The following is a 17413-nucleotide window of genomic DNA, read 5'->3' as shown; positions in this document are numbered from 1 at the left end:
TAATCAGAGCAGCAAATTAAGCTTGAGGCTTCTGAGTTCAAGTCCCAGTCTTTGTACTGATTCTCCCTGCAAGTTTAGAAGGATGTTTGCCCACTGTGCCTCCTACACATAAAATAGGGGTACATTGTAGGGAAGTCCCAGAGGCCTTCCGGTGTCTATGCCTGAAGGATTAGACTAGGGTTAGGCAATTCAGAGTGTTTGGAGTAGAACGGAATGATTTTTCTTTCCTTCTTCATAATTTTAATTAAAAAGTAAGCAAGCAATAACAAATGTTAGGGGAAATATCTCCTGAACCCCTGGGATCTCAGCAATGCCGTTGACTAACGTCCTGGTGCTATTCGTTTTCCTGCCCCATTGTTCACAGTGAAGCCAAGAGCCTGCTTCTGGAATTTCTTAAAGCATGGCTGACTTGCATGTTGGGTTTTGCATGGAGATTTGGGATTAGCTTCATGATCGTGCTGGACTTAAAATCTTTGCAGCAAGTTCAAAGGGTTCTCTGCCGATCTATCTATGCATTCCAAAAAACACAAGTTGTCAGCCATTGAATGATGGACTATCAAAGTGCCTGTCATTTCTCATTTCACGTGCTGTTATGTGATTTGATCTCTCTTCATGCTGTCCTGCCTAGAATCACAAACCTTTCGGTGAATAGCTGCAATTTAAATACACACACACACACACACACACACACACACGTCATCCAACAGTTGCTATAGTTTGAGCTTGTCCTGCTTTTACATATAATTACCCCTGTGAAGATCCAGGGGCTCTGGTTGCTGGATGCAGGCATCCTTGATCAGCATGCAATGTTAACTGAGGCCTCTTTGCTTTCTTGCATATTAATCACACAGCAATATTCAATGGCCCTTCTAATGGAAAGTTTCCTAATCAATTTAAATATCTGTATAAAAAAAAGAGCAGTGGAGACCCTCTGTAAAAAAGACTTTCCCTCTCTGCTGTCAGGAAGAAGACTTAAACTGCGTCAGAGAGCGGTGGTCAGATGCCCTCATTAAACGACGAGAATACCTGGATGAGCAGATCAAAAAAGTCAGCAATAAAAAAGGTATGTGAGATGAGACTCTTGCCATGGTGGGGAGTTGTCTTCTTCCCTTAAGTTTGCAGTGGTGTCTTAGTTTTTTGTTTTTTTTTTTTTTTTTTTTTGAACTTGTGAGAGTTATAGGCATTTGGTAATCATAGTGTACATTGTTGATTTAAGAAGGCTCTGGATTTGAAAATAATACATTGAATTCTGGAAGCTGCTTTCCAAGGTAGCGTGTGCATCCAATGTGGTCTTTGTGAGATTCCACTATGGCATACCATGGACAGGGTCAAAAGTGGAGGAGGTGACGGTGCAGTCCGTCAGCCCCATCTTCAGATACTTGCGAGATCTCAAATTCAAGTGTGGCTCTATGAGCAAGTGAACTTGCAGATAGAGGGCAGTATCCCTGGTTTTGGTGAGTACATAGCCTCATATTAGATGATGCAGAAGAGATTAATTCTAAAACAAAGTCAAGAAAACTGGATGAGATCACTCTATAAGGAGGAAATACTACTTTGCTACAAAGTGTCTCCAACTAGGAATGATCAATGAAGTGAGAAATTATTAAGAAAGTAATACAATGTTTTTTGTTTGTTTTTGGTGTCCTTTCATTAGGAGTGTAGTTCTAAAACATTTGCTCATATTGTTTTGATTATCCTTATGTTATTAAAAGAAGACAATAAATATTGTGGGATTTTTATCTAAAATAATAATAATACATTTTCATAAAAACTCCAAGTTATGTCATAAAACTATGACACTAAACGTCAAACTAAATTTTGTTTTGATGAACACAAATGTGATTAATATTCATAGTCAATCAGAGGTGTCACAGAATCCGAGATGCAGGACTTAAGAGCAGCAAAAGGGTCCTCTCTAAAACCACACTCGTTGCTGCCCAGCTACTGTTGGTGCCTGTGCATTCAGCTGTTTCGGGATCAGCCTCACAGCTCTGCTGGCTGCCACCCAGCTCCACAGGTGCAGTTTACTCGTGCCGGCAATAGGCTGCAGGGCTCGGCAGCACAGCTCTGCTCTTCAACTCCTCCCTTCTCCTCCTGCCTTCACCGGCCACTGGTTGTACTTGATTCTGCACCAAAGGACACATCACAAATGTTAGTCCTTTACATGTAGAAGATAGGAAACATTTCCCTCCGGAAGACACCGTGACCTGACATGCGACGTCAGTTTGCACTAAGCCTGCGGGTAAACAGATCATTCTGACTGTACCAAGGGAGCCCCAGAACTGAAGTTCAGGTGCGACGGTTTCAAAGTCCCATTCATGATGAGCATAAAGGTCAAGAAAGTCAGTGTTACCCAGTGGTGTATATGGTGTTTTCCCCCTCTGTCTTTATGAAGTGGTGTGTGGCTTTATAAAGCAGTGCCACATCATCCATCACTTCATTTGATGCTTCCAGTGCTGTCCCAGTGCTCTTTCTGCTGTGCCTGGCCTAGAGCGCCTTAGGCTGCGCTGTGTCCTAGCCTCTTTCAGTTCACCTGGGTGTTTATCCGTGAACTTCAAAACCTCAAAAAAATCTGTGTGCAACACAGCAAAGGTTTACACAACAACTTTGGCTATCACTGAATGAAAATGTCTTTGGTTTAAGTTTAGATTCTACAGTGGGAAAAAAGAAGCTAAAGTTAGAAATTGTACTTTCTCTCTCACTGGCACTCATCTCCCTCATCCTGTTCTGCAGAGAAAACAGAGGATGACGTGGAGCGGGAAGCTCGGCTCGTGGAGCAGTGGGTAGGGCTGACGGAAGAAAGGAACGCTGTGCTGGTGCCAGCCCCAGGCAGTGGGATCCCCGGGGCGCCCGCCGACTGGTGAGGCCACCCTTCCTGCCGTGCAGGCCTGGTGGTAGTGGTGCGGATTGCCGGTGGCGAGAGCCATGCCAGACGCAGCAAATGCTCACTGTGCTGCTCAGGGAAGGGCCTCCCGTCTCTAATGCTCCCCTCCCTTTATTCCAACTCCCCCCACATGGGGAGCCAGAATGCATTCATTCCCTGGCTAGGAATCCAATACCCCATTCTTCTAGTCCTCTGAATAAGCAACCTGAACATTGTTTCCTGATCTCCAGAAATTATTTTATTTTGGCTCAAAAGAAGGGTGTTTCCAGAGTACACCTAAAGAGTTTCTGCCCTCGTGGTAGTATTATAAGAATTCAGGAAAATAGACGTAAAATACCTACTGCATTATAATATAACCTTGCATGCCCTAGTGTATATAAAATGCCTTCCATGCCCATTCATTAACAGTAGCTGCTGCTGCTTTATATTCTCGTTGACATTCGTATTACAACACTACGTCCTGCCATTTATGAGCAGTCAGATTCCCTTTAAGCCCAGAACGTTCAGGCCCAGACAGCCTCTTCTGGACAGGCATAGAAACAATAGCGATGCCATTGGTTTCGCCGTTGACAAGTGCCAGTGCAGTCAACTTTGTGGTCAGCTGTATGGAAGGAGACTTCTCTCCCTGCAGATTCCACTGTTGGGCTAGACTCCCACAGCTCACGGGCAGGACTTCTGCCAGCCTCTTCTTAGGGACACCCGGCTTGTTATCAGTCTTGTTAGGCTCCTCAGAGCCCTCTCCTCTCCTCAGTCTCTCACTTGAGGTGCTTTCAAACTTCAGATCAGCTTGAGCGTTTGTCCCACGTAGTCCCGGGTCCCCTCCTCCTTACTCTGACTCGGAGACATGATGGGCCCAAGACCTTTGTTCTAACAGGCGATGCCCAGGCAGCTGAGGCTGCCCTCTCCTGCACACAGCACCCCTTCATCCATGTGTTGCATTCACTCCTCCTTTGAGCTTTTCTAAAGGATCATCTGCCTGGTGTACCCCCTCTAAGCCCTGACACCACTCTACCAACACCCCCATCCCTTGTACTGATGATAGAATTATTTTAAAAAGCCTTGAAATCTCTTTTCCACTAATTATGTGTAAGTCATATAGCTGGTAGTCCTTTTTATATCATGTAATTCCATGCTTTGTATTAGCAGGAAGGTCAAGAAAAGTGAAAGTGCCAGTATTCCATCAAGAGAACCTGCATCTGCATAGTGGTTCTCTTCTGGGCCCGTGTTTGAAATGTTCTATCTAGCAAAATGTCACACATGTATTTTATTATAATTAAATGTTGTTATCACATTTAGGATCCCACCTCCTGGAATGGAAACTCACATACCAGTTCTCTTCTTGGATTTGAATGGTAAGTAGAGGCCGACGCTGTGGCTCACTAGGCTAATCCTCCGCCTGTGGCACCAGCACCCCAGGTTCTAGTCCTGGTTGGGGTGCCGGATTCTGTCCCGGTTGCTCCTCTTCCAGTCCAGCTCTCTGCTGTGGCCTGGAAAGGCAGTGAAGGATGACCCAAGGGCTTGGGCCCTGCACCCGCATGGGAGACCAGGAGGAAGCACCTGGCTCCTGGCTTTGGATTGGTGCGGCGTGCCAGCCACAGCACACCTGCCATAGTGGCCATTTGTGGGGTGAACCAACAGAAGGAAGACCTTTCTCTCTGTCTCTCTCTCTCTCTCTCTCACTGTCTAACTCTGCTTGTCAAAAAAAAACAATTACTCTGAAACATTAATGCTTATAGAAACTACCTGGGAAAGTACTTACCCCCACAGAGATTCTCTTTAGACTCAGCAAGGGCCTGGGAACCTGCATTTCTGGCTACTGCAATTTGCTCCCCGCCCTTGGTTTTTAGGCCATTGTATAATCGCACTGTAAGCCCATGTTAAGAGTTGTCTTTTAGTATAGCGATGAGATCGGACTTGGGCCAACTAAAACAATGATTTTCAATGTGTTTTGTGAGTAAAACCCTTGTCCAAGTGACATCATAAATGGAACCATCTTTGGAGAAATGGAAAGCAGAGTTGCTGAGTTTGGGAGGAGGCAGGCTCCTGGCAGACCTTTCTTCCAGACACTGAAACTCACACAGCCTGGGGGCCAGTGCTGTGGCACAGTGGGTTATGCCGAGGCCTGCTGTGCAGTCATCCCATGTGGACACTGGTTCAAGTTCCAGCCGCTCTGCTTCCAATCCAACTCCTTGCTATTGTGCCTGGGAAAGCACCCAGTGCTTGGGCCTCTGCACCCACAGGAGAGACCTGGATGATGCTCCTGGCTCCTGGCTTTGGCCTGACACAGCCCTGGTCATTGCAACCATTTAGAAAGTAAACCAGTAGATGAAAGATTCTCTCTCTCTCTCTCTCTCTCTCCCTCTCTTTCTCTGTAACTCTTTCAGATAAATAAATGGATCTTTAAAAAAAAATGAATCCCACATTGGTTAGGGTATTGGAAGATGATCTTCCTCATATTTCTTTTTTAAAAGATTTTATTTGTGGGCCGGCGCCGTGGCTCAATAGGCTAATCCTCCACCTTGCGGCGCCGGCACACCGGGTTCTAGTCCCGGTCGGGGCGCCGGATTCTGTCCCGGTTGCCCCTCTTCCAGGCCAGCTCTCTGCTATGGCCAGGGAGTGCAGTGGAGGATGGCCCAGGTGCTTGGGCCCTGCACCCCATGGGAGACCAGGAAAAGCACCTGGATCCTGGCTCCTGCCATCGGATCAGCGCGGTGCACCGGCTGCAGCGGCGGCCATTGGAGGGTGAACCAACGGCAAAGGAAGACCTTTCTCTCTCTGTCTCTCTCTCTCACTGTCCACTCTGCCTGTCAAAAATAAAAAAAAATAAAATTAAAAAAAGATTTTATTTGTTTATTTGAAAGAGTAACAGAGAGAAAGATCTTCCATCTGCTGTTTCACTTCCCAGATGGCTGCGACGACTGGGGCTGGGCCAGGCCAAAGTCCGGAGCCAGAAGCTTCATCTGAGTCTCCCACATGGGTGGTAGGGGCCCAAGTTCTTGGACCAGCTTCCCCTGCTTTTCCCAGAACCTTAGCAGGGAGCTGGGTCAGAAGTGGACCAGCTGGGACCCAAACCAGTGCCCATTTAGGATTCTGATGTCACAGGCAACAGCTTTACCCACTATGCCATGAAGCTAGCCCCTGATCTTCATATTTCTTCCATGTGCTCAGAACTTTGATTTTCTTTGTTGATAATTTAATTGACTAAAAATCTCTAATCTAGTATAGGTTGTATAAGTAGGACAACAAATGTAACATTAGACTACAGAAAGAAGCAAAGCTGTGAAGTGTTTTTGGTGAGACTATCTGCTCCCAGCATTACTGATGGAATATATTGTGGGTTCAGCTGCTGCTGCTTGGAATACACATATCCCAGATTGGAGTGCTGGTTTGAGTTCCTGCTACTCCACACTTCTGATCCAGCTTCCTGCTAATGAGCCTGGGAGGCACAGAAGATGGCTCAACTACTTGGGTCACTACCACCCACATGGAATACCCTCATGGAGTTCCTGGTTCCTGGCCCAGTCCCAACTATTACATGCCCCTAGGGAGTGAACAAGCAGATGGAAAATCATGCTCTCTTGCTGTGTGTGTGCGAGTGTGTGTGTTTTGCACATGTGTCTCCCTCTCTTTTACTCTGCCTTTCAAATACAATGAAGAAATCTTAAAAAAAAAAAAAAAAAAAAAAAAAAAGAATATCTCCACTCAGCCTTACAGGAGCCTCACCAGGCAACTCTCCCACTTCCACAGTTGCATTTGTAGAGGATAAAAGCTATTGTAAGTCTTGGAGTCTGTTTCAACTGCAGGATAAGGAATGAAAGAAAAAAAAAAGGAATGAAAGAAAACATTAAAAAAAAAAAAGTGTTCTCTGTAAACTGCATTATCCATAAAAACATATTTTAAAATTTGGCATGTTTATTCAAAAAGTGACTTTGCCCTTCCTTCTTCTCGTGTGCCCTGGACTTGGCTAGCGGATAACCTCAGTGCCAACGAGCAGCTTGTGGGCCCCCACGCTTCTGGTGTGAACTCCATCCTGCCCAAGGAACACGGCAGCCAGTTCTTCTACCTGCCCATCATCAAGCACAGCGATGACGAGGTAGCTACCACACTCCTACCCCCCCCCAGCTGACTGCAGGGAATTTGGATTCTCTCATGTCCCCAGGAGCTGTCTTCCCCTGCTGTGGTTCAAGAGGACTGGGAACTTTAGGGAAAATTGAGCATTTGTGTTATCTTTGAAAAAGGGAAAGAAGCCGGCGCCGTGGCTCAATAGGCTAATCCTCCACCTTGCGGCGCCGGCACACCGGGTTCTAGTCCCGGTTGGGGCGCCGGATTCTGTCCCGGTTGCCCCTCTTCCAGGCCAGCTCTCTGCTATGGCCAGGGAGTGCAGTGGAGGATGGCCCAGGTGCTTGGGCCCTGCACCCCATGGGAGACCAGGAAAAGCACCTGGCTCCTGGCTCCTGCCAGGATCAGCGCGGTGCGCCGGCTGCAGCGGCGGCCATTGGAGGGTGAACCAGCAGCAAAGGAAGACCTTTCTCTCTCTGTCTCTCTCTCTCACTGTCCACTCTGCCTGTCAAAAAAAAAAAAAAAAAAAAAAAAAAAAAAGAAAAAGGGAAAGAAAGAAAGCTGTTTGATTATGTTGAGTTAAATTTATTTCCTTTCCCGAGTGTGTCTTGTAAAACCACAAGCTGGATTGTGTCTTGTTCTCCTCCTGCCCCCACCCCCGACCCTAGGTGTCAGCCACCGCCTCTTGGGATTCCTCGGTGCACGATTCTGTGCACTTGAACAGGGTCACACCCCAGAATGAAAGGATTTACCTGATTGTGAAGGCCACGGTGCAGCTCAGCCACCCGGCCGCGATGGAGCTGGTGCTGCGGAAGCGGATTGCGGCCAATATTTACAACAAGCAGGTAGTACTGGGGCCTGGCTCTGCACCGTGTCTGTGCACTCGCAGCTGTCTCCCACTGCGTGTCACAGCACAGAGCTCTGTGGCACTAAGGCAGGGGGTACGCTAAATGTGACCACACTGGCGGAGTTAGAGTCTGGAGCTCATTTATCCGAGATAACACGAGGACAGCACAGGTGACTGTCATCCCCAAGGGACCTTTCCACTTTGACTCGTTTGAGATCCCAAACAGCAGACAGTGGAGCTGTGACATCTTTCATTGCTTGAAAGTAGAAAAACAGACTGAGAAGTCAAGCGCCAGGTCCCAGCAGGATAGAGACAAAACCAGGACAAAACAAATAAATCCCTGTCCTCCAGCACCACCAGATCTCATCCCTGAGGTGCTGTCAACAAAATTGAGCCTCTCCAGGGTGCTTCCTGCTGTCCCAGGAAAGACTGATTAAACCCAGGAGAGATCAAGGGCGGCCAGCAGATGGGGAGAGGAGCAACCCCGAAGCCCCAGATGTGCTGCAAATTCTGAAATCCAACCCCTGAGTAACAGCTGGACACTCTGTCCCTCAGGGTGGAGACAAGGATTCTTAGGTTCTGGGGTTTTTTTTATTTTGTTTTGTTTTGTTTTTGTTTTCCAAGTATGGTATGTGTTTGTGTGTGTGTGTGTATCAAATCATAATAATTGATTATACTTTTACAATCTGTAAAGTACTAAACAACTTTGGTTTGCTACGTAGTTTAATGCAGATTTCCTTTTCTACCAGAGTTTCACACAGAGTTTGAAGAGGAGAATATCATTGAAGAATATATTTTATTCCTGTGGTGTCACCTATGAAATAGTGTCCAACATACCCAAGGTAAAATGTCGTGTAAAATACTGAGATGTAGATATGTGTGTGTGTGTGTGTGTGTGTGTAATGCTCCCGGCCTTTAAAGAATTTTCTCCTCGCACTTTGGATGAAGACGAGTCCACGTTTCCCACGGGCCCTTTGCTTCCTGTCCCCAAAGGCGACCGAGGAGATCGAGGATCGGGAAACGCTGGCTCTGCTGGCGGCCAGGAGTGAGAACGAAGGCACATCGGACGGGGAGACGTACATCGAGAAGTACACGCGCGGCGTGCTGCAGGTGGAGAACATTCTGAGTCTGGAACGGCTGCGGCAGGCAAGTGAGCCAGTGGCTGCCCAGCGGGAGCGGCCTCCCGCCGTCACCCAGGCTGGCCGCGCGGGAGTGTGTTCGGCAGGCGCCTCGCCGAGCCTGTCAGAGCAGGAGCACTGGTGTGGTCACCTCCTTAGAGAAAAGATTCTGCCGAATTAGGACCAAATAGAAAAAGAAGGGCAAACACTTCTCCTCGCCAAGCGCTATGCCCTAGTAATTTAGTGTTTGATGACATCTTCCAGCGGACCCCACTTTCAAAGAGAAAGCTCAGTGTGAGAGGTTAGCTAACTTGCCCGAGGTTCCACAGCCAGGAAGTGGTGCAGAGTCTGATGTAAACTCAAATAGCTTGGATAAGCTTAGCCAGGGACTGTTACTGTCTGCCTAATCAGTAGGCCCCACTTGCTTTTTTGACATGTGAAAATAACCCACTAAACAGTGGAACTGTAAGACCAAGGGATGTCTTTGCGTAGGAGCAGTGGTTGCCACTGTGGAAAAATGTTGTTTTTTTTTTTTTTTTTTTTGAGCAGCAGGAAGAATAAGATTGGCATCTGTCAGGAAAAAAAAATGTTCCCTTTGTGGAAATCTCACCCAAATTGAATGCATGAGTAAAATACAAAGAGCATAAAACTTTATTGGTGTTTTTGTAACTTCGTAGAAAGTGGAATTAAAAGATAAATTGATTTGGGTGCAAAAAAAATTGAAATCCGTGTATAGTATGGGTGTACAAAGTTCGTGGAAAATATGTATTCTGAAAAACTATGCATGGATTTCAAAGTGTTTTTGCACCATAATAAACTTAACCTTTTGATTCCATTATTCCATGAACTTCCTGAAGTACTGGGTCCCTTTATTTTTTCTGTCCACGTGTATGAAAAATTCACAGTGAATGTCTTTCTTCTGGCAGTTTTCCGGGTTTTATTTATTAAAATTTTTTGACAGATTATTAAGCGAAAACCTAAAGGGGTATGGTGAGATTCCAGCTTTGTAATTATAGGTGTATGTGGGAGGTGGGAGATTAATCTCTGTTTCTCTATTTTTCTAACTCCTCACACCAGCATGTATTACTCTTCTAACCAGATGAGGCAGTGATAAACGTTGTTTTCAAATCTTTATTTGATCACAGGCTGTCACGGTCAAGGAAGCACTTTCCACCAAGGCGCGGCACCTGCGGAGGAGCCTCAGCACGCCGAACGTCCATAATGTAAGCCCGCACGCCCGTCAAGGCGCTGCCCCTTCGCCGCATGGCTCGGGGTTTGGGTAGGGGATGCGGGGACGTGAGGTGGCGAACAGTGCGCATGGCGCAGTGCAGTGTCCCGCCGTGCCAGGGCGCCTCTGCGTGCGGGGGACGCACACCGGCAGGCACAGGCCATCTGATGAATTCCCGTTCACCTGCCTCGCTCCTAGCGAGAGCTTTCTCAAGATGAGGATTGAATTTGGTTGGTTCAGGCGGTGGAGCCAGCTGCAGTCCCTGGCAGCCGGAGCCCCTGGGTGTCGCGTGCTCGTTCTAGCAGCCCTGGCGCGGATTCACTCTGCTGCCCGTCGGTGCGGTAGAGGGCGGTGCCCTCCATCTCGAGTAGACACCCGGTAGTTCATAGTTGTTCCTTTGACCACTTAATTAACCTGCTCAGCCATTTCATCTAGAAAGTCCAGTCGAGCTGGACTGTTTAGTAGAGGGGATGCTGTCTTGGGAAGAAAGGAGAGTAATTCAGGAACCAGTGCAGAGCGGTCCATCTCAGAAGGAGCAGGGTGAAAGTAAGTTCCTGCCAAGGAAAAGCTCAGAATTGTTTGCCTTCCTGATCTCTAGAATTGCCAGAAAATGATTCAAGACATGATAGACTTACAAAACTTGCTTTACAGTAGGCCACAGAGCAAATATCAAAAATCATTAGCATACAGATTACTACTCTTTTTTAAAAGATATATTTATCTATTTGAAACCCAGAGTTAGAGAGAGAGAAAGAGGGGCAGAGAGAGAGAGAGAGATCTTCCGTCCTCTGGTTCACTCCCCAGATGGCCACAACGGCTGGGGCTAGGCCAGGCTGAAGCCAGGAGCTTCATCTGGATCTCCCAAGTGGGTGCAGGGGCCCACACACTTGACCCACTTCCCTTATCAGGAGTGAAGCAACCAGGACTTGAACTGGCACCTATCTGGAATCTGGTGTCGCAGGCAGCAGCTTAACACCCCACACCACAGCTTTGGCCCTCAGATTGCTACTTCTGAACATAATACAAGTATTAGAAATAGGTAATAAGAGACTTAGAGAGTTGTAAGTTGAAGGCTTTTCAGATTAACTCATGTATTCAAGAAGAGATCAAACTGGAAATTAGGATGTATTTAGAATCTAAATAAAGGTTATATATACCAATACCTTTGGGATTCAGTTAAAATGGTACTAAGATGGAAATCAGCAGCCTAAAATCCCTATTATTCCATTTAAACAGAATAGTAGACAGTAGAGAAAATGAAAGGGTAAGAGCTGCTATTAGGAAATTTATAGCTCTTACAGCAAGAGTAAAAAATAATGAAGTAGGGCAGGCATTGTGGTGCAGCAGGTTAAGTGATTGCTTGGATACCCACATCCCGTATCGTAGAGCCTAAAATCGAGTGCCACCTTCCACACGGGTGATTCAAATGGAGCTGCTGGCTCCTCGCCCAGTCCTAGCTGATTTCGAGCATTTGAGGAACAAAATAGCAGATGGAAAATCCCTCTCTCTCTCTCTCTCTCTCTCTCTTTCCCTTTCCTTCCCTCCCTCCTTCTTGCTCTCACTCTGTCACTCAGCCTTTCAAATAAATAAAACTACATTTTTTGAAAAGAATAAGGTAAACATCTAGCTTAGAAAGCAAAGAATAACCACCTATGATATAAACTAAAAAAAAAGTTTTTAACCTAAATCTGATCAATACTCTAGATCTAACTACTGGTATTTATAGAGGACCCAGTAAAAATATTAAGTGACACCACAGGGATTCAATTAGCACAACCCAGACTGTGGGAGACTTGACAGGAAACATGACCTAGTTTTTTAAACAAATTAAATTTCAAGAGGCCAGCATTGTGGTGCAGTGGGATAAACTGCTGCCTTTAACACTGGCATCCTGGGGCCGGCGCTGTGGTGTAGCAGGTGAAGCTGCTGCCTGCAGTGCTGGCATCCCATGTGGGCACCAATCCACCTCTCTGCTATGGCCTGGGAAAGCAGTAGAAGATGGCCCAAGTCCTTGGGCCCCTGCACCCACGTGGAGACCCAGAAGAAGTTCCTGGCTCCTGATTTCGGATCAGCTCAGCTCCGGCCATTGTGGCCATCTGGGGAGTGAACCAGTGGAAGGAAGACCTCTCTCTCTCTCTCTGTCTCTACCTCTCTCTGTAACTTGGTCTTTCAAATAAATAAAAATAAATCATATATATATATATATATATATATATATATATAATCTTAAGCCACATGTAAGTTTATTGCAAAAACTCAATCAGGAAGAAACAGAAATCTGAATACAACTATTGCCAAAAGGAAAGCCTAAACAGAAAAAATGACCATGTTCATGGATGGGAATATATAATACCAAACAATTGGCACATGCCCTTAAACCGATCTATAAATTCCCAAGAGAATGGCTTTATAGGATTTGACAGGCTCTTTCTAAAATCCCTCAGAGAAGCAGTCAAAAGTACACATAACACATACCTTTACCTGTAGCCCAGAAAGTGCCACAGGTGTAATCATTTACTCTAGAGATTCTTACAGATACACAGGCTGTATGGATGGCTGAATGATAGTGAAAATAATGCACATATCAATAATTGTAGGAGGCTTCTAGGGTATTACTAAGCAGGAGTGACAGCAGCATTTGTTTCAAAGTAGTTTATAATGACAAAATATTAGAAGCAGCCTAGATGTCCCATCAATGGAAGAATGGAACAAAAATAAATCATTGAAGGCCATGCATAGTCAGGTACTAGTTATATGAGGTGTAAAAATATGCTAAATAATCTGGTTGCTGTTTATGCATATATATTTATTTACATGTATATGATTTATTTACATATATTACATATTTGTAAAGTTAAGTATATGTATATATAATATATACATATACATATATTACATATATGTGTTTATTACACATATATGTGATTATATAAAATGTGGATGGGGGCATGGGAGTTTGGTACAGCGGTTATGATGTCTCTTGGGACAATTGCATCCCATATCAGAGTGCCTGGTTTCGAATCCCAGCTCTGCTCCCAGTTCCAGATTCATGCTCATGGCACCCTGGGAGGTAGCAAGTAATAGCTTGGGTCTCTGCCACCAATGTGAGAGACCCAGACTGAGTTTCAGCTCCTGGTTTTAGCCTGGCCAAGCCGTGGCTTTTGCAAGAGTAAACCAGTGGATGGCAGGAGGGGTGCCTCTCTCTCATTCTCTTTCTTCCTTTAAAATAGATGAAGAATTTAAAGTTTAAGGCATGTATGGGAATCATTAACCTCACACTGATGGTAATCATTCCTGGGAGGGTGGGGAGAAGGGGGAAAAGAGTGATATAGGTGTCAGCTACATGTGTGACCCATTTCTTTATATATAAAAAAAGGAAATTATGTTCAGTATATAAGCCATATTGATAAAAATCATGTCTTACAGGTCTCCTCCAGTCGACCAGATCTTTCTGGCTTTGATGAAGATGATAAGGTGTGTACCTGTGGGCATGACTGGGTTATAGCAGAATCTAAGTCTGAAAAGTTAAGAAAGGGATCTTGGTGTTTTTACAATCTCTGGACTTGCCAGTTGGTCTTGGGCAAATCATTCTTTCCACAGTTCCATTTCCAAGTCCAAATACTCGATATGACATTGCTATGTGCTTTCTGTATTACATCGTTACTTAGCATGACCCATTTCAAGCCAGGACAGTGCCACACATAATTAAATTAAATATGTGTATGTTTGTGGGTCTGTCTCTAAATTATTTAAGAAAGTATTACATCCACTGTAGAAAAAGCCGAAATTTTTAATGTGTAAAATTAGGAAGTTTAAAATTAAGGGTGGTTTGCAAATGTTCGCCAACTACTTTGGGGGCACACATTGTATATGAGTTACTGTACTAGGGACTGTGGATGGATGAAAAAGTATGAACACAGATTATTTCCTCTGGATGTTCAAAATCCAGTCCTTCGAGGCAGACAACTCCTGGGAAGTAGAAATAAGATTAAATAGGCTTGTATGACATACAAGAGTTTTCTCGCAAAGTACTTTGGTTTGGTCTTTAAACTATCCAGTCACCCAATAGTTATGCCAGATTGTTCAAAGCAGCTGCCTCCAGGAAAGGAGTAAGGTGAACCAGTCCACGTAGAGATACAAAAGTGAATTTCACTGTATTTGTAATTATTTTATTAAATCTTGAGCAGATACAATAAAATACTGATATTTATTCACATTGAGCACAATAGTTTTTCTTATGTTATTTAGCACTTTTTGATATGTGTGAGCTATTTCAAAATAAAAAGCACATACTACTCTAAGGATATAGAAGAAACTCCATTCCAGGCTTCATTTCTTGTTTCAGAGTCACTGATCTACCCTTAACCCATATTTTTGCCTTGTAGGGTTGGCCAGAAAACCAGCTGGACATGTCTGACTATAGCTCCAGTTTCCAAGATGTGGCATGTTACGGAACTTTACCCAGGGATTCACCTCGAAGGAGTAAAGAAGGTAGTGGTGACACCCTTTTGCAGTGACGTTTCTGTGTAGCTGCTTGGGGATCTATGAAAACAAAGTCTTCCATGCATATACTAAGATCTGAAACCGAGTCTAGGAAGCCCTGATCCAAACTGTCTGCCCAAACAGAACAAACCATATCCACTTACTTGGTTTCTTTTTGCTTGGTATACACCATATCATCCAAATAATGATAGTAAATACTAGTTTGTGTGTATTCCTTTAGAATTTCCAAGTCATTTTAGATACATCATGCTCTGAATTTGAAGTCAGTTTTGAGACACACACAAATCCTATCATATTACATCATTCTTTGCCAAAAGAACATCCACCTCTTTCATGTTTTTGTGCTCAAAGGAATTTTTAGGAGAACAGACTCTGATTCATAAAGCAGTTTCAGAAATATATGAGAGGGGCTGGCCTTGTGGCACCACATATGAAGCCACCCCTTGTAATGCTGGCATCCCATATCAGAGTGTCGGTTCCAGTCCCTGCTGCCCTCCTTTCTCTCCAACTTCTTGGGGTCCTGGTCACACATGTGGGAGACCAGGATGGAGTTTCTGACTCCTGGATTTGGCCTGGCCCAAACTAGGCTGTTGTAGCCATTTGGGGAGTGAACCAGAAGATGGAAGAGTTTGCTTTCTCTGTCACTCACTCACTGTGTTGCTCTGCCATTCAAACAAGTAAATCTTTAAGAAATAAAAATTATACCAGACATGAGTTTGACAAGTGGCAATATTACTGTCTAAACACAGGTGGCCTTCTGTATCCTTGGATTGAACCAAGCATGGATCAAAAATATTTGGAAGAAAATGAATTGCATCTGTACTGAACATGTGCAGTACATATCTTTTTCTTGACATTATTCCCTAAGCAATACAGCACAACGACTACATAGCATTTCCATTGTATTAGGTGTTTTAAGTAACCTAGAGATAATTGAAAGCATATGAGAGGTGCAGGGGCCTGGGCTGACGTCCCCACTGCACTCCTGATGCCAGATCCCTGTCCCTGCACATCTCGAGAGGCAGCAGTGCTGGTTCCGATAGTTGGGTCACTGCCACCCACTTAAGAGACCCAGATTGAGTTCGCAGCTCCTGGCTCCCGCTGGACCCAACCTCGGCTGTTGCTGGCATTCAGGGAGTAAACCAGCAAGTGAGAATTCTCTGTGTGTGTCTCTCTGTCTCTGTCTCTTTCTGCCTTTTAAATAAATAATAAAAATGATAAGTATATGGGAGCTGTGCACAGGTTATATTCAAATACCACAGCGTTTATAAAATATATGATTTATAAAAATAGTGTAACATATTTTGTAAATATATAATTATATTAGTAGATATATTTGATATTTGTATTTAAATATATTTGAAAATATCCTTTAAATGTAGTTATTATATAATAGCTATAATACATAAATATATAAGTAAATATGTATTTATAGAATTTATTTTATTAGCATCCTTGGATTTGGGTGTCTTGGAACAAACTCCCTGCAGATACTGTGATACAACTGCAAATAGTCTCCCTGTGCCTTGACAGCAATAGCGTTTTCTGAATACCTTATATTTCTACCTACCAAGTGCCATTATATCAATGAATTAGGAAGAAAGTATAGAAGGGTGGAAAGAGGTCAAAAAAAGTGAGAAATGAGTCCAAGCCAAGAAGAAAAATTATTCTTCCTTAGCCTGAGGACTAAGGAAGAATATTTTGAATGACTTGCAAAAAATGTATATAATATTCATCCCTGAGTATTTATTGAGCCTCTACTTGCTATCTTAAAATACAACCAAGCAAATAAAGCACATAGGAAAGGAGACATACAATGACAAAGTACCAGAATTCCTGTACAGGTGGTAAGGGCACTGGGAAGTCAAAAACGCACGGTGAGGACCAAGTGGGACTTGGCCTGGGAAGTGGCACTTGGGCTGTGTCTTGCAAACAGGATAGAAAACGCGGTCCCTTACTTCTCTCCCACCGCCTCTCTGTGACTTTATAGGAGCCTCTCTATTCTTGCCTGCATCTGTGTGAACACTTAGCCAAACGACAGCAGGCAAATTCCAGCATTACAGCAGATATCCCTGTGCCGGGGGCATGGCCTCGCCTGTTGTGTGTCGGTGAGAGTGCTCTGCACCCCTGAACTCACGCCTCTTTGTCTTCCCCAGGTTGCACATCAGAGAACCCTCATGCCTTAGCAGTCAGCCCTTTTAAAGCATTTTCTCCTCAGCCGCCAAAGTTTTTCAAACCCCTAATGCCTGTCAAGGAGGAGCATAAGAAAAGGATAGCTCTTGAAGCAAGGCCTCTTCTAAGCCAGGAGGTAAACGCTTGACTTGTCTGTACTTTGCAAACTAGAGCAGAATCGTGTTGCCTGCAGAGAAGTAGCCATTTGCATTAACGAGACGGATGCTGCATGTGGATGTGTACGGTGCCCACGCCATGGGGGCCCTTCCTCGAATGCCTCTTTTCCCAGCACGCAGGCTCGTGGTCAGAATTCTTGTTTGTTGCGACTGCTCTGGTTGTATTTGTTTGTGTCGATGACTTTCCAAGTAATTTTTGTCTTTCAAGTGACAAAAGAGATGTTCCCCTACCCATTTTGAGAATGTGAAAAGCTTTTACTTATTTTAATAAGACTAAGTATGCTTTTTTTGGCCACAGAGTCTATGTAGTCCTGTCCAGTGTCAACAGCAGTTTCACTCTGACCTTGCTAATTGGCTGCTGCGTTTCTCACACGTGATCCAAGTGGCACCATTGCTTTTCTAACGCGCTCGTACTTGAATTGTATT

General features: G+C 44.6%; 1 protein-coding gene and 1 pseudogene across 12 annotated transcripts in view; both read left to right on the top strand.

The window, feature by feature from the left end:
- KIF13A (kinesin family member 13A) overlaps positions 1-17413 on the top strand; it is a 243192-nt gene that overhangs the window by 213732 nt on the left and 12047 nt on the right. For 11 of the 12 annotated variants that reach the window (XM_008274127.4, XM_070074313.1, XM_008274126.4 and 8 more), the window contains 11 exons: positions 964-1063; positions 2734-2860; positions 4181-4236; positions 6853-6977; positions 7612-7788; positions 8540-8632; positions 8784-8936; positions 10054-10131; positions 13563-13610; positions 14522-14627; positions 16796-16947. In XM_008274127.4, the coding sequence (XP_008272349.1) occupies positions 964-1063; positions 2734-2860; positions 4181-4236; positions 6853-6977; positions 7612-7788; positions 8540-8632; positions 8784-8936; positions 10054-10131; positions 13563-13610; positions 14522-14627; positions 16796-16947 (1215 nt within the window). The remainder of the gene's footprint in view (positions 1-963; positions 1064-2733; positions 2861-4180; positions 4237-6852; positions 6978-7611; positions 7789-8539; positions 8633-8783; positions 8937-10053; positions 10132-13562; positions 13611-14521; positions 14628-16795; positions 16948-17413) is intronic. The other variant, XR_011388751.1, reaches the window with a different exon arrangement.
- LOC127487335 (small nuclear ribonucleoprotein E-like) lies at positions 1082-2727 on the top strand (annotated as a pseudogene).

Source organism: Oryctolagus cuniculus, chromosome 5 (assembly GCF_964237555.1).
Source record: "Oryctolagus cuniculus chromosome 5, mOryCun1.1, whole genome shotgun sequence".
NCBI classification, from domain to species: domain Eukaryota; kingdom Metazoa; phylum Chordata; class Mammalia; order Lagomorpha; family Leporidae; genus Oryctolagus; species Oryctolagus cuniculus.
Note: the sequence above shows the minus strand (reverse complement) of the source record. Positions and strands in the feature narration are given on the sequence as shown.